Source organism: Diaphorina citri, unplaced genomic scaffold (assembly GCF_000475195.1).
Source record: "Diaphorina citri unplaced genomic scaffold, Diaci psyllid genome assembly version 1.1 scaffold169, whole genome shotgun sequence".
Classification (NCBI taxonomy): Eukaryota; Metazoa; Arthropoda; class Insecta; order Hemiptera; family Psyllidae; genus Diaphorina; species Diaphorina citri.
Window position 1 is genome coordinate 26,700 of NW_007377606.1, and position 20,319 is coordinate 47,018.

General features: G+C 37.2%; 3 protein-coding genes across 8 annotated transcripts in view; 1 reads left to right on the forward strand and 2 right to left on the reverse strand.

Annotated features, from left to right (window-relative positions):
* The first annotated feature begins 124 nt into the window (after positions 1-124).
* On the forward strand, positions 125-4,192 carry LOC113465836 (methyl farnesoate epoxidase-like). The gene is made up of 3 exons (XM_026820710.1): positions 125-307; positions 739-900; positions 4,011-4,192. The coding sequence occupies exons 1-3, from the start codon at positions 187-189 to the stop codon at positions 4,190-4,192; spliced, it is 465 nt and encodes a 154-aa protein (XP_026676511.1). The 5' UTR covers positions 125-186.
* Positions 4,193-4,637: 445 nt separating this feature from the next.
* LOC113465837 lies at positions 4,638-6,580 on the reverse strand. The gene is made up of 5 exons (XM_026820711.1): positions 6,306-6,580; positions 5,869-6,094; positions 5,391-5,451; positions 5,014-5,191; positions 4,638-4,814 (listed from the first exon to the last, which is right to left on the reverse strand). Exons 1-5 carry the CDS (start codon positions 6,330-6,332, stop codon positions 4,638-4,640), a joined length of 669 nt encoding a protein of 222 aa, XP_026676512.1. The 5' UTR covers positions 6,333-6,580.
* Positions 6,581-9,905: 3,325 nt separating this feature from the next.
* Positions 9,906-20,319, reverse strand: part of LOC103505371 — a 58,306-nt gene continuing 47,892 nt past the window's right edge. For 5 of the 6 annotated variants that reach the window (XM_026820718.1, XM_026820716.1, XM_026820715.1 and 2 more), the window contains exon 4: positions 9,907-10,032. In XM_026820718.1, coding sequence (XP_026676519.1) covers positions 9,951-10,032 — 82 coding nt within the window. In that variant the 3' untranslated portion in view covers positions 9,907-9,950. Of the gene's footprint in view, positions 10,033-20,319 lie in introns of all 6 variants that reach the window. The other variant, XM_026820719.1, reaches the window with a different exon arrangement.

The following is a 20,319-nucleotide window of genomic DNA, read 5'->3' on the forward strand; positions in this document are numbered from 1 at the left end:
GCCCACTCTAAGGCTTAGATGTTAGGGGCAAACAGCCCTAAAAGTCGGGTTAATAAGAATCTAGATGTACAATCAACGATCTTGAGGACTTGGGCTTATTCTTATGTCATTTAACCCTTTCTTTAGCTAGCTCATAGCATATTCCATTGTTGTCACATTACAGAGGAAAATCTCATCATTGTAAGCATGGACATTTTCTCGGCGGGTTACGAAACTTTGAGTTCCAGCATGGCTTTCACCGTTCTGTACATGATCCTCTATCCGGCTATTCAAACTAAACTTCACCAGGAGCTTGACGAACATTTGGGTGAGTGAGGATTCAATCTTTGTTGAAGAGGTTTGATAGAGGGAACTGTAAGAACGAAGGTCTTATCGTCCCAAAATTGAAAAGAGGAGGACAGGATAGGAGAAAGCCAGTCAAGAACGAACCTCATCTTTTGAGGATAATGTTCACCCCAGGAGGAAATTGAACTTGCAAAAGCACTTACAACGCAGGTGCGCTTCTCTCTTAGCAAACTAGGCTGGAGGTTTGGTTGAGGGAACTGTAACAACGAAGATTTTATCGTCCCAAAACTGAACAGAGAAGCAGAACAGGATAGCAGATATTTGAAATACTGCCGTCGACAAATATCACCGCTACCAGTAGAAAGTTCACCTTCAAGATATCAGAATTTTGAAGCTTTTCTTGTATGAATGAATATCTTTGGGGCGTTTATGATTGAACTTATAATTTTCCAGGTTCACGGCGTCCAACGCTGGATGACAAACATCATCTACATTACGTTCAAGCCATCATTCATGAAGTCTTCCGCATTAACACTATCGCTCCCATTACGGTCCCTCACTGCTGTATGGAAAACACCACCTTCTACGACTATTTCATCCCGAAGTTCAATCTTTGTTGAAGAGGTTTGATAGAGGGAACTGTAAGAACGAAGGTCTTATCGTCCCAAAATTGAAAAGAGGACAGGATAGGAGAAAGCCAGCCAAGAACGAACCTCATCTTTTGAGGACAGTGTTCACCCCAGGAGGAAATTGAACTTACAAAGGCACTTACAAGGCAGGCGCGCTTCCCTCTTAGCAAACTAGGCTGGAGGTTTGGTTGAGGGAACTGTAACAACGAAGATTTTTTCGTCCCAAAACTGAACAGAGAAGCAGAACAGGATAGCAGATATTCGAAATACTGCCGTCGACAAATATCACCGCTACCAGTAGAAAGTTCACCTTCAAGATATCAGAATTTTGAAGCTTTTCTTGTATGAATGATTGGAGTGGAGACCCTGGTAGGTAACAAAGTTGCAAGTGAACCGGTTGGGAATAGGGTAAGTGTACCATTTATTCGCCCACCTAAAAAACGTACCATTTATTGGCCCACCTGTGGGTCTACGCTACCGAATGGGACTCGGGCTTTCATTCTGCTCCTTTACTGAGGGGCCGGACACCGAAAATTTGGAGCTTGCACACCCCCCGGTACATTAATGTTTGAAATCTTTGGTTCCCCTCCCTCAATAAAAAAACTTGGATACGGGCCTGTCATTGAGTATATTGCCTTTCTAAGATATTTCCTTTGCCAATAATTAACGGGAAAAGAAAGGATTCCAAGATTGAGATTTAGAAAACTTTAGAAGATATCACTTGTCCTATAAAGGAGGACGACAAATCCTCTGAAAGCGAAGGACAAGCAGAGCAGAATAATACTAAACATGTTTACACAAAATAAAAAGTTCAAAAATATAAACCAAGGGCGAAAGAAATACAAGAGAAACAACAGATAACTTCTGTGAGAAACTCATAATATTTAAGATGAAAAAACAGTGAAGAAAAAAGTGAAGAAAAGAAGAAACGAGTTCAAAAAATATAAAACATCGTCGCGTGATGACAATTATAATTATCCTGCGGGATTTGTACCCAAAATTTCGTTGTTTTTTTCATCTTTCAAGGGGAAAAACAAGGGAAAGTTTTCAGAGGGGATGTGGGTGTTTTATGTGCCGTTATTAACGTGATAAAACAGCAAAGAAAAAAGTGAAGAAAAGAAGAAACAAGTTCAAAAAATATAAAACATCGTCGCGTGATGACAATTATAATTATCCTGCGGGATTTGTACCCGAAATTTCGTTGTTTTTTTCATCTTTCAAGGGGAAAAACAAGGGAAAGTTTTCAGAGGGGATGTGGGTGTTTTATGTGCCGTTATTAACACTACCACAAAAGGGATTCGTTTAATTATTATGAACATAATTACTTTGTGGAATAACACATTTCCAAATGATTTCTGTTTGAAGAAGTTCGACACACTATCCATTGAAAATTCCCTCTCTCAAAGAATGAGCCTCAAATACGTAGTTGAAATCTTGGAGTTGGTAATTCAATGGATAGAGCACTGGAGTTTCGTTACAAATATGTACCTACGAATCACAACAAAAACAAAATAAACACATAACCGAATATCTTCCTTTTTGCAGGAATTTTCTTCTGCGATGGCCCACAATGGCAACATTCCAGAAAGTTCACGGTTAAGTTTACCAAAGGCGTTAAGGACACGGAAGGTATCATGCAACTCGAAATGGACGAGTTGTTTAGGCGAATCACGAACAAAATAAATCATTACCTACAATGTACAAAACCCGTCATTCACATAACAGCTTAGTTAGCTTTTGGAGGATAGCACGTCTGCCTTGTAAGCGCTAAGTCGCGGGTTCCTTCTCGGGACGGCTGGCTTTCTCCTATCCTGTCTACTTTCTCTTTTAGTTTTCGGCACGACAAGACCTTGGCAGATACAGTTCCCTCAAACCACGGGTCACAAAACGCAATCTTCATTACATATTGACCTCGGAGCAATATTAAGCAATAAAGCTTGTCATAACAGTTTACCAACTGATGTTGTCACCCATAACACTTCTCTAGCTACTGCTCAGCAAAAACTATGCTGTATGCCAGGGATTCCCAAACGTTTGAGTACTGCGTACCATCAGTGCCCTAAATCACCAAAGTATGGAAAAGTATCTTACAAGTGTAACAGCCAATGGAAAAGCAGAATTTTGAATTTGGACGAATCATATTGAAATATGGAATTGTAAATACCATTCCATACTTTGGTGATTTAGGGCACTGACATCTCAAGGTTCTTTTGGCGTACCACCAAACATCAATTTTGTGTGGTTTGGGGTTTAAATAAAGATATTATAGCGTCGGAGGCGAAATTTTTGTGGGAATTGTAGTACGATGTCACAATTTTTGCTGCACTGATTGTATATTTCCTTTCTCCAAACTAGGGTTGCCAGACTTGTTTTTCGTGTTGAAAGAATCCAATCTAAAGATTGTATTTAATTCCCAGACGCAAGAGCAAGACTGCAAGCGTTCCGCGGCAGTAGGACGCCATACTTTCAGAGATTTTTGTGGAGTTTTCCGATTCTTTTGTCTGTAATACTGTTGACCGATTGCAATTCGGTTAAAGATTGTATTTAATTCCCAGACGCAAGAGCAAGACTGCCTGACTGCAAGCGTTCGGCGGCAGTAGGACGCCATACTTTCAGAGATTTTTGTGGAGTTTTCCGATTCTTTTGTCTGTAATACTGTTGACCGATTGCAATTCGGTCTTGGGCTAAGAACAGATTGGAGCGGAGAGCATACAGCACAGAGCTTTATGCTGTCAGGTCTACACGATTTGAATTCGTCGCTTTGCGTCGCTTGCCTCTACATCTCTACAAGATCGATGCTCTATGCCTATGCTCTTCGCTCCACTGTGTTTTTTTAGCCTTAAAAAGCGAAACTTCTTTTATTGCACCTTTTCGCTTTGCGTCGCTTGCCTCTACAAGATCGATGCTCTATGCCTATGCTCTTCGCTCCACTGTGTTTTTTTAGCCTTAAAAAGCGAAACTTCTTTTATTGCACCTTTTACCAACTTTATTTGAGGTCAGCGGGCGTTACCCTTCTCTATCCTTAATAAGGAAACTCTTCTCCCTGAATTCGGCCACTCCTTGCTCTGAGCGTCCCGACCGTCCTTCTCATTTCAGGTCGTCGTTCCTGTACCGGGGATTTCGTAGCTCAGAACGTCATGTTCCTCTACGTGACGACCTTCTTCCAGAAATATTCCGTCCATCGTGATCCAAACAATCCGGACCTGTCCACCAAAGCCATGGCTGGGTTCACAACCTCGCCACAACCGTTCAAGGCCATCATCCGGGAAAGATATTGAAGAGGTCACAGCTCGAATGGGACCCGGGCTTTCATTCTGCTCCTTTACTGAGGGGCCGGACACCGAAAATTTGGAGCATGCACACCCCCCGGTACATTAATGTTTGGAATCTCTGGTTCCCCTCCCTCAATAAAATCTTGGATACGGGCCTGTCATTGAGTATATTGTCTTTTTAAGATATTCCCTTTGCCAATAATTAACGGGAAAAGAAAGGATTCCAAGATTGAGATTTAGAAAACTTTAGAAGATATCACTTGTCCTATAAAGGAGGCTCAACTTACTTTCTATTACATCTTGGTATGAGATTATAGTAGAATTATTTTTTACTGGATCAGCACCTTTACTTGTTGGCTTTGTAAATAATTTCTTACCAGTGGGATGCTTCGTTCTATTGTGATTTTGTGAATCCTCATTAGTTTCGTTTTTTACTTTGCTGAAGTCAATTTCATTCGTATTTCACTGGATCAGCACCTTTACTAGTTGGCTTTGTAAATAATTTCTCACCAGTGGGATGCTTCGTTATATTGTGATTTTGTGAATCCTCATTAGTTTTGTTTTTTACTTTGCTGAAGTCAATTTCATTCGTATTTTCTTCCGTCAAATGTGAAAAGGATGTTTGTACCTTTTTTGAGGGTAAGGTTGAGCTTTTCTCAGGTTGTCTTCTCCTTTTGGAACTGGGAACAAACTCTGTTTTGGTTTCGTCCATAGAAGTATTTTTCAAGTGGTCATCTATGTTTTCTGATCTGTCTCGTGTTGAGGTAAAAGCTTTGGTAAATCCCCGACCTCGTAAATATTTGGATTTGGTAATATACGTTTTGTACCTTTTTTGAGGGTAAGGTTGAGCTTTTCTCAGGTTGTCTTCTCCTTTTGGAACTGGGAACAAACTCTGTATTGGTTTCGTCCATGGAAGTATTTTTCAAGTGTTCATCTATGTTTTCTGATCTGTCTCGTGTTGAGGTAAAAGCTTTGGTAAATCCCCGACCTCGTAAATATTTGGATTTGGTAATATACGGTTTGCACCTTTTTTGAGGGTAAGGTTGAGCTTTTCTCAGGTTGCCTTCTCCTTTTGGAACTGGGAACAAACTCTGTTTTGGTTTCGTTCATAGAAGTATTTTTCAAGTGGTCATCTATGTTTTCTGATCTGTCTCGTGTTGAGGTAAAAGATTTGGTAAATCCCCGACCTCGTAAATATTTGGATTTGGTAATATACGTCGTATTTATGGTTGGACTAGGGGTTGTTGTGGTTCTTGTTGTACTTGGTGGTGTTAGCACTTTAGATATTGTTGTTGTAATGGTACTTAGAGTTGGTACTATTGAATTTCCATAGTCCGGGATATGAAGCCCGAAAAATAGGGTTTGATGGACATGGACTACGATCTTCTTTTGCCTCTGAATCTACTTGTATCCTGATTTGGTAGTGTAAGGGCTGAATTTAGAAGAAAATAATACATACTGACATACATGATATTAATTCATATATTCAAAGATTGAAGGGATTGTGGGTACCTACATACTTATTCATGTAGGAAAATGCTGTTTAAGAACATCAAAGTAGTTCAAAGTAAAAGGATCGTATAGGAGCTTACATTTCCAAGTTCCACACCTTACAAGTATCAGAGATATGTTTTTCCACGTAGCTTTGTTATCACGTCTATTTTTTGCCTTAGTTGTACTTGGTGGTGTTAGCACTTTAGATATTGTTGTTGTAATGGTACTTAGAGTTGGTACTATTGATGTAGTTGCGATACTTTTTGCTGGTAAAATTGTTGTTTTTACAGAGTTCTCATGGGGTGTTTTTTGAAACTCTTCGCTAGAAATATTTTCTTCGAATTCAGTAAAATCCAGTTGTTTTATATGATTGTTCGGCATTAGATCATTTTTGTTGTACATTAAGTCGAAAATGCTAGTTTGGTTTTGGTGTGTTTCCATGTTTTGGTGAGAATCGTGTCTTGTTTCAGTTTGTGGAGAATCTCTAGAGGTTTGACGTTTAATTGTAACTAATTTACCATCAGGTTTTTCGGTTGTAAATTTTTCGTTGTTAAATGAGGCTTCATTTTCAGTTGAAAACTTACCTTCACCCTTTTCCTGAACTGTGTTATTGTCTACACTTAAAACTAGTTTGGTTTTGGTGTGTTCCCATGTCTTGGTGAGAATCGTGTCTTGTTTCAGTTTGTGGAGAATATCTAGAGGTACTTGCATTTTGATGTTTAATTGTAACTAATTTACCATCAGGTTTTTCGGTTGAGAATTTTTCGTTGTTAAATGAGGCTTCATTTTCAGTTGAAAACTTACCTTCACCCTTTTCCTGAACTGTGTTATTGTCTATACTTAAAATGTTTTTAGAAAAGCCGTTACTTGAGTCAGTTGTACCTTCTATGTCTGAGTTTTCGAAAGAATAATATTTTCCCCAAGTTTTTAAGTAGATATTTAAAAAGGAAAAACCAAAGTAATCTTAATGAAAATATGTAGCAATGTGTTATGCGAGAATATGGCGAGGAAATTATTCCGAAATGTAGAGGGGGAGGCTCGGGAAACACTAGAAGGGAAATCACCAATATGTGTATTCCTTTCGCGTTGCATAACTAGTGCGTAAGTAGGCGTACACAACGGAGAACCGACCACCGACCCTCGCCTAGTACCGACCCAAAAGAAAATAAACAAACCATGCTAATGAATAGAAGCGTCCTCAAAGGAGCCTTTACAATAGTACCTACCCTCGTAGAAAATCAAGTAAATCGGCAACTAGAAGGGAAATCACCAATATGTATTCGTTTCGCGTCGCATAACTAGTGCGTAAGTAGGCGTACACAACGGAGAACCGACCACCGACCCTCGCCTAGTACCGACCCAAAAGACAATAAACAAACCATGCTAATGAATAGAAGCGTCCTCAAAGGAGCCTTTACAATAGTACCTACCCTCGTAGAAAATCAAGTAAATCGGCCCAGTAGGAGTGACTTAAAAGTCATTTGAACCATACATACAGTCATACGGAGATATCAAAACATTCCAAATAACAAAAGCGTGTAAAAATAGCAACCATATTCCATATTCCACACACATACACAAGAGCCGCGAAGGAAACCATTAAAATAAAAGTAAATATAAACACACAAGAAGCAACAAAGTTCAAGAGAAAATATTAATTACAAGAACAAGATCACTCAGATCTTTTTCGGGGAAGAAACAAAAGAAAAAACATATTACTCCTAAAAGAACAACATACATAGGATTTTAACATTTCGAGAAAAGGAGGAATAATATTTCACTTCGCAGAGAGGCGCACATGAAACCTAAAGATTTCACACGAAATATATACAAGATGGTCTCAAAAACTAAAGTTTCTACGATGTTGAAAATGGTTTGAATACGGTTGGTTGTTTCCCATTTCCTAACAGAAGAGGACATTGAGATAGTTGGCTTCATACTGTTGTACGTAAACATCATGGAATGTCTGAATTTTCACATGGTTTTCCTCAAATTGTTTTCCTTGCTTTCTATTTAACTAGAGATCCCTTTGTTTGTTTGTATCCAGTCTTTTAACTTGTAAATAACTTTTCAAAATTTGGTACACTTACACCCTAAAAGAACAACATACATAGGATTTTAACATTTCGAGAAAAAGAGGAATAATATTTCACTTCGCAGAGAGGCGCACATGAAACCTAAAGATTTCACACGAAATATACAAGATGGTCTCAAAAACTAAAGTTTCTACGATGTCGAAAATGGTTTGAATACGGTTGGTTGTCTCCCATTTCCTAACAGAAGAGGACATTGAGATAGTTGGCTTCATGCTGTTGTAAACATCATGGAATGTCTGAACTTTCACATGGTTTTCCTCAAATTGTTTTCCATGCTTTCTATTTAACTAGAGATCCCTTTGTTTGTTTGTATCCAGTCTTTTAACTTGTAAATAACTTTTCAAAATTTGGTACACTTACATAATTGGATGAAAATACGATACTTTTTGTGATAATTCACATGAGCAATCCGTGAAAAAATTCCGTCAATCACTCACCACTCACTGTATACTAAAACTTTGTCGAAAGATGTTTGTTGCGGGGAAAAAATACGTGCGTTTTTGACTTCGCACAAAATGTGCCCAATTCATTTTAATACAGAAAAGTTTGTTCCTGTCTACAGGGGAAAACTTTGTCGAAAGATGTTTGGTGCGGGGAAAAAATACGTGCGTTTTTGACTTCGCACAAAATGTGCCCAATTCATTTTAATACAGAAAAGTTTGTTCCTGTCTACAGGGTGAGACAATTGTGCATCCTTTTACCCTGAACATCGAAATACATATACATAAATATTGAAGTCCGCCACCCCCCTGAGTCCAGTGTGGTTTTCTGGTGTCCGAAAGAAACCAGTCATGAGATGCATTATTGACTTTTCCCAATTCTTTTGAGTGAGGTTTAACATTTTCTTCATGGAATGGTTCTCTAGTAAATAAGCTTTCATCGGGAGAAAATTTGTTCACCGGTATCGTATTGAAGTTGGGATTTTTTACGAACTTCTCATCATGATCAGGTGCAGTTTGATCACTTTTAACTTTTTTTTCCTCGATATTTTTCATCAGATTTTCCAGGATGCGATACTCTAATTGTAACCGGTACAGTTCACTATCTTGATTACTTGGATTAGAACTAGGAGTAAAGACTTCATGACTTTGGGAAAATCCAACATCTGAATCTCTGAGATGGCTGAATGAAGACCAAGGGTTTAGGTGTTGAGAGCTTGAATCAGATTGGTTTTGAACGTAATAAAAGGACAGTGGTGTACTACTCTCAGGAACCTGGTATGGGATTCGTTTAATTATTATGAACATAATTACTTTGTGGAATAACACATTTCCAAATGGGTTCTGTTTGAAGAAGTTCGACACACTATCCATTGAAAATTCCCTCTCTCAAAGAATGAGCCTCAAAGACGTAGTTGAAATCTTGGAGTTGGTAATTCAATGGATAGAGCACTGGAGTTTCGTTACAAATACCTACGAATCACAACAAAATAAATCATTACCTACAATGTACAAAACCCGACATTCACATACCAGCTTAGTTAGCTTTTGGAGGATAGCACGTCTGCCTTGTAAGCGCTAAGTCCTTCTCGGGACGGCTGGCTTTCTCCTATCCTGTCTTCTTTCTCTTTTAGTTTTCGGCACGACAAGACCTTGGCAGATACAGTTCCCTCAAACCACGGTAAATCATTACCTACAATGTACAAAGCCCGACATTCACATACCAGCTTTGTTAGCTTTTGGAGGATAGCACGTCCGCCTTGTAAGCGCAAAGTCGCGGGTTCCTTCTCGGAACGGCTGGCTTTCTCCTATCCTGTCTTCTTTCTCTTTTAGTTTTCGGCACGACAAGACCTTGGCAGATACAGTTCCCTCAAACCACGGAAATAAAACGACCGACAAATAAATCAACTAAGTACCGACAAAATTGCTACAATGTTGAACTTGCTAAATTAAACAGTTGATCATAATTTCATCATGTCCGTTGAAAATCCAAAAGGAAATTCTGTTTACTTTGTATCATTTTGACAACACACAACACCCTTCCAAGCTTTTCCAAACGGTGCTTCCAAAAACACCAAAGCAACGCTTCCAAGATTTGGGAATACTTTGAACTGAGTTGTGATTTATTGACATCCAGGAATTTTCGTTGGAGGAAATTCTGTTTACTTTGGATCATTTTGACAACACCAAAGCAACGCTTCCAAGATTTGGGAATACTTTGAACTGAGTTGTGATTTATTGACATCCAGGAATTTTCGTTGCCATAGATGGCTTCCAGAAGTCCATTGATTTGAAACAATCACACATGAGGTTCCATCTGAAAAAGACAAAAATATTTAAGTGATTAATAAATTTGATACTTCCTTAATTCATAAAGAAACAGGAGTTTTAAAAGTAGGCCAATAAAATGTCACAGTAAATATAAAGCTGTGTCCACACATAGTCGAAACCGTACACTGCCTCGACAACATAGATTCAACTCGTCAATCGACGCCGTAGACTATGTGTGGACAAAGCTTAAGGGAGAGGACCCATTATTAATAACAAATCTATTTCATTCTAGCTTAGAAATGCATAAAAGAGCATACGTGAAAGTCAAGTATGTATCCTCAAATACCTTCAAAGTTTCGTTTTCAATAAAAAGGGAAGAACCCATTTAGAATGTATCTTTCTAATCTAACATAATAATAACGAATCTATTTCATTCTAGCTTAGAAATGCATAAAAGAGCATACGTGAAAGTCAAGTATGTATCCTCAAATACCTTCAGAGTTTCGTTTTCAATAAAAAGGGAAGAACCCATTTAGAATGTATCTTTCTAATCTAACACAGAAATTTTTACTTTCGTGCTAATTGCCAAGAAAAAAGTAAAAGTTGTTAAGTGTAATAAAACTAGACTTGGATAGTTATAAATAAAATATATTAATAAATTAAAGGTGAAGAAGGTGTATCAAATCAAAATCTTCTTTCGCAACACCGTACGGTTAGATAAACGAGTAGAAACCATTTTCATTGGTTAAATACTCCGCTAATTGCTCAGTATACAAGGTGGGCTAAGACCAACGTGCCTAGAATTCAATCAACAGTAGGAAACGGTCGTCGATCGATGTCGACTGAACCGTCCACAACATAAATTCACCTCGTCGACTGACGGCCGGTCGACTATGTTTGGATTTGGACACACATTTATGTCAAGAATCTTCCGATCTTAAAATCTCTTCCATTTTTGGACACCTCACCTCATAGATGTTAGAAAGCTATCTGCTTTTAATATTTAATTCTAAAAGAAAGAGAATAAGAACACCACGAGATTTTCCATTTCAAAAGTTTCACCAGTGTTGCCAGATTTATTTATTTATATTTATTTTCAGTGTTGCCAGATTTATCTTTTAATCACATGACCATGACAATAGACACAGAGATTCATGGAAAATTAAATTACAAGTACCCAAATTTCCAACAGATTCAAAGGCGAGTTAATTAATTTGAGGTAGACGTTTTAACTGTGTAAGCTCGTCACTGTCACAAACGTTATTTCCTGATTACTTTTCCGTCTTGACTAGGACTAGAACCATGAACCTCTAGATCAGTCAATCCCACTAACTACACCACTAGTGCAATTGGTAGTCAATTCAAGGTAGAACAATTTCGATTTTCTAGACTAATAATCTAGACCAGGGGTTCTTAACCTTTTAGAATTGGCGGACCACTATTGATAAACCAAAAATCTCGCGGACCACTTGAGATTATGTATGTTCGGACTTGACTATTTCTACGGCATTATGCGTGTTCTTACTGTACAATTGTCTGAGATGTTCGTCAATAATTTCGCTCTGAGTTTTAGGTTTCTGAGCGACATTTTGATAGACAACATCAGTATAACTCGGTGGAGTCCCTTGGTTTACATTTTGGTAATTTACGCTTTGTAGTGGAGTTCCCAGAGTTGAGTACTGTGAATCCATTTGGTCGTTATTGTGGTTCATGTTATACTTATCTTTTTGAAGAACAGGAAGGTTCAGACTAGTATCTATAGGTTTAAATTCAGGATACTCTTTAGTGTGATGATGCGGTCGTTTCATTTTCTCTTGAGCTAATCTCAATTTTGCTTTCAATATTTGGTTCTGCTTGAGCAAAGTTCGCATATGTTCCTCGTGCAATTGGTTATGTTTAAATGCTTCGTTTAAAAGTTGATTTTGTTTCATGGCATCTCGCGTTTGACCTTGCTTCATTAAATCAAGAAATTGAACCTCAGTTAACCCTCGATTTCTTTTCTTTTTGTGACTGCTTTCTTTGTCACAAGCAGTTTATTGACAAAGGAAAAAAATAAATATTTTCAAAACTATTAGCTTAATTGAAATACAAATTACATGATCAAATAATATGAGTTTTTTCCTTATCCTTTAGTTACATGAAATTATATTTTACTTGAAAAATAAACATAAAATGAATTAATTTCATTTGAACAATTTATGAAAATTTACTCTTTGTAATTAACCTCTTTTCTCTCTCTTAGGTCCCAATTTTTCTCAAAAACAAGTTGTCTACCTCTATAGGTTGGTTTTATGATAGGCCTAGCAGTTTGAGAACAAGTAGGTTCTGTCTGAGATACAAAAGCTGGACTTTCAGGAGAGCTATGGCTTGGACTAATGTCAGACTTTGTTGTTTCAACTGAACTTGGAGAGTTATGAGCAGAATGAAATTCTGGGGATGTACAATTTTTCCTTAAATACACTCTATTTCTGACATAAGTCTGTCCATCTGGGGTTTTAATTTCATATGACCGTGGTGTACCAGTCTCAGTCGGTGTCTTTTGAACTACTGCGGGTAACCACACTGAACCTGGCTGTTTCTGATACACAACATGATCATTTAATTTCATAGGTGACAAAGATCTAGCACCCTTATTATAATGTTTTTTCATATTGGAAACCCTTTTATTATAGGACTTCCTTACATTCTTAAAACTAACAGGTTTACTTTTCAAAACAATATCCTTGGTAGGAAAATTACATCTTAAGTTTCTAGAATTTAATAATACAGAAGGGCTATTTTCTCCTTCCTTAAAAGTATTTCTCAGATGCAACATAGCCATGTAAGGATCCTGATTAGTTTCAAGACATTTCTGTAAAGTTTTCTTTACAGTACCAATGGTTCTTTCCACAAGTCCATTAGACTTGGGATAATAAGGTGAACTTTGAACATGTGTAATGTTCCACTCACTGTAAAATTTTCTAAGTTCAACTGAATCAAAAGGAGGACCTCTGTCACTCATGAGAGTGACAGGCACACCCTGTCTACTAAATATACTTTTAAACTGAGTAATAATACTTTTACTTTGACTGGAATTCAGTACACATACTTCAAAAAACTTTGAATAGTAATCAACAACCAACAAGTATTTTTTATTATTAAAATGAAACAAATCCACTCCCACTTTTTCCCATGGGTGAGACGGTAAATTATGTGGAATTAAAGGTTCCTTTTGGTTATTTTTACTATATTTTAGACATGTACTACAATTTTGGCAAGTCATTTTAATATCATCCCATAATTTAGGCCAAAAAAGAATACCTTTTACTAAATTCTTTGATCTGAGAACACCCATATGACTTGAATGTATTTTATTCAACATTTCTTGTTGCAAAGACTTGGGAATTACAATGCTAGTACCCTTAAATATAACATCATTTACAACATGAACATCATTTCTATGTGGATAAAAATCCTGAACAAGTTTATGAACATTATTCTTATGTAGAGGCCAGCCTTCCTTATAATATTTTAATAATAAATTTAAACACTCATCTTTTTGAGTCTCTACTTTAATAATTTCAAATTTTTCTTCACTTACGTTAAGGCTGTTTACAAAAAAAAATTACGTTAAGGCTGTTTACAAAAAAAAAAAAAAAAAAATTCAATTACGTTAAGCACAAATGCACGTTGTATGAAAAGAGGAAAGATTTTTTTTTCTTTCTTAGGGGTATGTTATATAAAATAGAGACACATGACTTTTTCCTTACTCACCTCTCGCGGACCACCTGAAACCTTCTCGCGGACCACTAGTGGTCCACGGACTATAGGTTAAGAATGCCTGATCTAGACCAAATATTTCAGTTTTGAAAATGAATATTTAAAATTCGATGTAGGTACTAGTTCTAGTTTAATGAACCTGAGTCATTTTTAGAACACACGTAAAAAAAAAAGTTTTTGTTTCCAACCAATGAACATCGATTTCAATGGAATGAATGGACTTTTATGAAGTATGTTTCAGTGCAGCCTGGTGCATGTTGCCGATTTTGCCTCATGTTGACCGTCGATTGAGATGGGTTTAAGTGTTTAAACCAGGGTTGTCCAACCTTTGCGCACCCGAGGGCCACAAGAGACCAAGGTAGAGAGTTGGCGGGCCGCAAAGTTAAAAATTCAACTCACAGGTGGGGCCTTCTACACGGGCCTTTGCGGTCTTTCGGGGGGCGCAGAAATGAACTCGCGGGCCGCGGGTTGGACAACCCTGGTTTAAACTGTTTAAAGCATGCTGCATGTTGCTTCAGTGTAATCAAACCTTAAGGAATCGATTACTATTACCCGTGTGCGAACAGCTCAAGTCATAATACTTTGAATATCTACTCCTTGTTCTAACATTATTCCCGTGTTTGAGAGCCATTGAAAATCTCAAGTCTTCTCCTTGCAACTTCACAAGGTTTATTGTAACTTAATAATACTTGGTAATATTATACCATTATAATTTTGTACGCCAATTACATTGCAATTTTCTCGCACTTGATTTCATTGTTTCAAACGTTCACTTTTTGTACAATATTGTGACAATTAATTCCAACATTTTCACAAAAGAAATTTCCAAACTGAAGAACATCTCGAGAGTTTTAAACGCTGGGGTGTTCATGATAATAATTAATTATTAAAGTAATAATAAATACTTATCATGTACCTATGTGTATAATTTTTCGTTTTCATACTTTAATACATAACTCTCAAAGGAAATCAGGTCATTAGAATAGAATAGAATATACCCTGCTTATACTGCCAGAATGAGACTGAAAAGTCCCTTTACTCCCGCAGTCTAAGCAAGGTCTCATTGTCCATAGACATATTGGGAAAATTTCTCACAACCTACCCAGATACTGAACAACTCTTTCTCTATTTGAGCCCAATTTTTCTGAGATTCTGTCAATGTCTTTGAAGCATAAGCAATAACTCTACCATTTTGTAGTATTGCAGCTCCCACAGCATCTTTTGAACTGTCTGTTGTAAGAACAATTGGCACATTGACATCATAAAATGATAGTACTGGGGCAGTAGTCAGAGCATTTTTTAACTCATTGAACTCATCCTCATGACCTTTTTCCCATGACCACAAGTTATCCTTTTTTAATAACTGTCTTAAATTTTGAATTTTACTTGATAAATTTGGTATGTAAGAACCTAAATAATTCACCATGCCTAGAAAACGTTGCAATTCTAGCACAGACTTTGGCCTTGGCATCTCTCGGATAGCCTCAACTTTACTATTGTCAGGAGACATACTTGACTTCTGAAAACAATGGCCTAAAAATACTACTTTATCCAATCCAAATTTACATTTTTCTTTGTTTAGTTTGAGATTTATTTCTCTTACCTTATCAAACACAAGTTTGAGTCTTAGATCATGTTCAGCCTATCCGAAGGAGGTGTAACAAAGATGGGACTTTCTGAGGTTTCATTGCAGGATTTGCAGGAGTTTTCTTCAAAATCAAATACATTCGAGTCTTGTCTTCTATTGTCATCTGTTACCAACGTTTTATGTCTCACTGTACAGTTTCTGCCGAAATCTTTAATTTTAGTATCATTATTTTTGTCAATTGACTCTTTGGTCTAAAAGGGTTGGGCATGGTCCAGTATTAGTGTCGGGAAAATCAAAAACTGCACTTCAAATGACTCTTTGGTCACTTCAGGACTTTGGGAGTTTACGGATACATTTTCTGAATACCTGGGATTCCATTCGTTAATGATTTTATATTTCATCAAAGGGATTAAACTGGATTGCGATTTGTACGGTGAGCTACTAACATTTAAATTATCAATGATATCGAATCTCATCTTATCCACCCCTCCCTTATACAAACTTCTCTGTTCACTATGCATACGACGGAGATTTCTCCTCAGATTGTTAGCATTGTTGAGTAACGAATCTTCTCTTATCCACCCCTCCCTTATACAAACTTCTCTGTTCACTATGCATACGACGGAGATTTCTCCTCAGATTGTTAGCATTGTTGAGTAATCCCATTTTACGCTTCACTAAGTTCTTTCGTTTGCTATTGATTAGCCGATTAACATCCAAGTCGAACTTGATTTTTCTAGTGTCACGTGTGCTGTTTGCTTTCCCCAAATTCAGCTCAGTAGTCATCTGTGTAGCTGTTTCATTAGATGTATCATCATTATATTCAAACGCATCCACAGTCTCATCAGTCACTGGGACTGAATTCATGTACACAATACCTGTAGCCGAAACATTGCTTTCGACGGCAGAATACGTTGTCAGATTTTCCACCGTTCCTGTTTCCTCTTCTGTGCCATTCTTATATTCCGTCAGAGCATTGATACTCTCATACAGATTACCTGATACGGTGAGTACACAAAACTTAATTAGTGAAACTAAAAACAAGGACCTGAACAGATTCATCATGGATCAACGAAAGTTATGCAATATACTCCAAAAATATTTTTTTTCTCGAGAGTAATTCTATTATTAAATCAAAATCTGTTATATTATTCACCTAGGTTTCAATTCAAATAGCATTTTGTTATAACGTTAATTTCCGGATGAATTTTCTGTTACAAATTCAAACTGCCTTAATCGAAAGATACAAGTTCAACAATCTAAAAATAACAAAGTACCCTAGATACTTACTAATAAAACGACCGACAAATAAATCAACTAAGTACCGACAAAATTGCTACAATGTTGAACTTGCTAAATTAAACAGTTGATCATAATTTTAATAAAACGACCGAAAAATAAATCAACTAAGTACCGACAAAATTGCTACAATGTAGAACTTGCTAAATTAAACAGTTGATCATAATTTAATCATGTCCGTTGAAAATCCAAAAGGAAATTCTGTTTACTTTGGATCATTTTGACAACACCAAAGCTTCCAAAAACACCAAAGCAACGCTTCCAAGATTTGGGAATACTTTGAACTGAGTTGTGATTTATTGACATCCAGGAATTTTCGTTGTAACCAAAGTTATGCAATACACTCCAAAAATAATTTTTCTCTCGAGAGTAATTCTATTATTAAATCAAAATCTGTTATATTATTCACCTAGGTTTCAATTCAAATAGCATTTTGTTATAACGTTAATAGATGATTTTCTACGTTTTCTACATTTTTTAGAAAAATGTCCTACATGACCACAAATATGGCATCTTGCCCCAAAAGCTGGACATTGCCTAGGTCCATGCACTTTGCCACATCTGTTGCAATTGAATTCATAAGATTTCTTGAAACTTTGCCTATTTGACACATTTTTGTGCTTTACAGCACAAGCTTCAAGTTTCATGTCTTCTGTTTGATCCGTGATCACAGGGTCCATGCACTTTACCACATCTGTTGCAATTGAATTCATAAGGTTTCTTGAAACTTTGCCTATTTGACACATTTTTGTGCTTTACAGCACAAGCTTCAAGTTTCATGTCTTCTGTTTGATCCGTGATCACATCCACCTGCTTCTGTGTAACTTCTTGAATACGTAACATCTCTACGGTCTTCTCTAGTGACAAGTCTTTCTCCTGTAGAAGCCTTTGCTTCATCTTGGTGTTTTTGATTCCACAAATAATCCTGTCTCTAATGAGACCATCTTCCAAAGATCCAAATTCACATGTTTTGGCTTTCAATTTCAATGAGGTTACATATTCATCAATGGTAAGTTCATTTTGGCAGCAAGTGAAAAATATGTGCCTTTCATAGGTTACATTCAACTTTGGCTTGAAATAGCCCTCAAGACTGCTTACCACTTCATCATACGTAGCATCTTGTGCCACCTTTAGTGAATTGAATATCTCTACACCTCTAGTACCAATTGAGTGCAGCAAAATTGCTCTTCTCCTTTCATCTGGAAAGTTAATCATACCACCAGCCATTTCATATATCTTGAATCTTTGAATCCACTTGGTCCACTCTTCTGCAGACTCTTCATTCATTGGAGGCATTGCTCCTAACATCAGGCCTTGGTGCCCTTGACCTTGATCCTCTTTCTTGACATCTTTTGGCATTTTCGCTCAAACTTTTCTCACTGTAAAAACAGCTACTCTGCTGGAACACAGCTTTCTTATTTCTTATTCATTACTACCTGACACCATGTTAGAAAGCTATCTGCTTTTAATATTTAATTCTAAAAGAAAGAGAATAAGAACACCACGAGATTTTCCATTTCAAAAGTTTCACCAGTGTTGCCAGATTTATTTATTTATATTTATTTTCAGTGTTGCCAGATTTATCTTTTAATCACATGACCATGACAATAGACACAGAGATTCATGGAAAATTAAATTACAAGTACCCAAATTTCCAACAGATTCAAAGGCGAGTTAATTAATTTGAGGTAGACGTTTTAACTGTGTAAGCTCGTCACTGTCACAAACGTTATTTCCTGATTACTTTTCCGTCTTGACTAGGACTAGAACCATGAACCTCTAGATCAGTCAATCCCACTAACTACACCACTAGTGCAATTGGTAGTCAATTCAAGGTAGAACAATTTCGATTTTCTAGACTAATAATCTAGACCAGGGGTTCTTAACCTTTTAGAATTGGCGGACCACTATTGATAAACCAAAAATCTCGCGGACCACTTGAGATTATGTATGTATATGCAATCAATTGTACATTGCTTCAATTTCAAGGTCACAAATGCACGTTGTATGAAAAGAGGAAAGATTTTTTTTTCTTTCTTAGGGGTATGTTATATAAAATAGAGACACATGACTTTTTCCTTACTCACCTCTCGCGGACCACCTGAAACCTTCTCGCGGACCACTAGTGGTCCACGGACTATAGGTTAAGAATGCCTGATCTAGACCAAATATTTCAGTTTTGAAAATGAATATTTAAAATTCGATGTAGGTACTAGTTCTAGTTTAATGAACCTGAGTCATTTTTAGAACACACGTAAAAAAAAAAGTTTTTGTTTCCAACCAATGAACATCGATTTCAATGGAATGAATGGACTTTTATGAAGTATGTTTCAGTGCAGCCTGGTGCATGTTGCCGATTTTGCCTCATGTTGACCGTCGATTGAGATGGGTTTAAGTGTTTAAACCAGGGTTGTCCAACCTTTGCGCACCCGAGGGCCACAAGAGACCAAGGTAGAGAGTTGGCGGGCCGCAAAGTTAAAAATTCAACTCACAGGTGGGGCCTTCTACACGGGCCTTTGCGGTCTTTCGGGGGGCGCAGAAATGAACTCGCGGGCCGCGGGTTGGACAACCCTGGTTTAAACTGTTTAAAGCATGCTGCATGTTGCTTCAGTGTAATCAAACCTTAAGGAATCGATTACTATTACCCGTGTGCGAACAGCTCAAGTCATAATACTTTGAATATCTACTCCTTGTTCTAACATTATTCCCGTGTTTGAGAGCCATTGAAAATCTCAAGTCTTCTCCTTGCAACTTCACAAGGTTTATTGTAACTTAATAATACTTGGTAATATTATACCATTATAATTTTGTACGCCAATTACATTGCAATTTTCTCGCACTTGATTTCATTGTTTCAAACGTTCACTTTTTGTACAATATTGTGACAATTAATTCCAACATTTTCACAAAAGAAATTTCCAAACTGAAGAACATCTCGAGAGTTTTGGTCACAGAGGTGAGCTTACCTGAATATATTTGAAGTGAACCTCCTGGTCTTGGCTGTAATTGACAATAGAACCGAGGAAGTAAAACAGACCTTCGTAACTCTTGAATGATTCGAACAGATCAATCAACGCCTTCGTGGTCAACTGCTCGTGATACTTGGTGGCAATCTAGAGAGAGAAAAACCGGAAAATTAGTAGTGGAGGAGAAAAGTATGTAATAGAGAGAGAGATTTGGTGTATTGGTGTTGTGTGTCTTTATATTGGTGAGTGTTTTGTGGTGAATAGTGGAGAATAGAGGAGAGGAGAGAATAGAGAAAAGAGAGAGAGAAAAAGAAAGAAGAGGTGAATAGAGAGAAAAATGTATTGATGACATTTTGAAAAAACCTCTTCCATGCGCCTCGGTTTTGGACCTGGCTGACTTCCAACTTCTTCTCTTTCAAATCCTGTGGAAACACTGTGTGCATATATCTCGTTTTCGGTCTTCCCCTGTCTCTCTTACCTCCAACTTCCATATCTCTCAGCCTCTTTCCAACATATTCTTGATCTCTTCTTTCTACTTGTCCAAACTATTGAAGCTTTTTTCCTGAATTTTCCTTGAGATCTCTTTCACCGTTCTGGACTGGCAAAATAATAATAATAGTGCTTATTTATACTGCTCGCATAGGACTGAAAAGTCCCTTTACTCCAGCAGTAGGCTACTACTATTATTGTGGTCAAATTCTCAAATTATATTGAGGATAAT

Coding starts and splice junctions, on each gene's coding strand:
- LOC113465836 (XM_026820710.1), top strand. CDS start 187: ATGGACATTTTCTCGGCGGGTTACGAAACTTTGAGTTCCAGCATGGCT. Junction 308..738: donor GGAGCTTGACGAACATTTGG/GTGAGTGAGGAT, acceptor ATAATTTTCCAG/GTTCACGGCGTCCAACGCTG. Junction 901..4,010: donor CATCCCGAAGTTCAATCTTT/GTTGAAGAGGTT, acceptor TTCTCATTTCAG/GTCGTCGTTCCTGTACCGGG.
- LOC113465837 (XM_026820711.1), bottom strand. CDS start 6,332: ATGGGAACACACCAAAACCAAACTAGT. Junction 6,095..6,305: donor CACACCAAAACCAAACTAGT/TTTAAGTGTAGA, acceptor AACCAAACTAGC/ATTTTCGACTTAATGTACAA. Junction 5,192..5,390: donor AATACGACGTATATTACCAA/ATCCAAATATTT, acceptor GTATATTACCAA/ATCCAAATATTTACGAGGTC.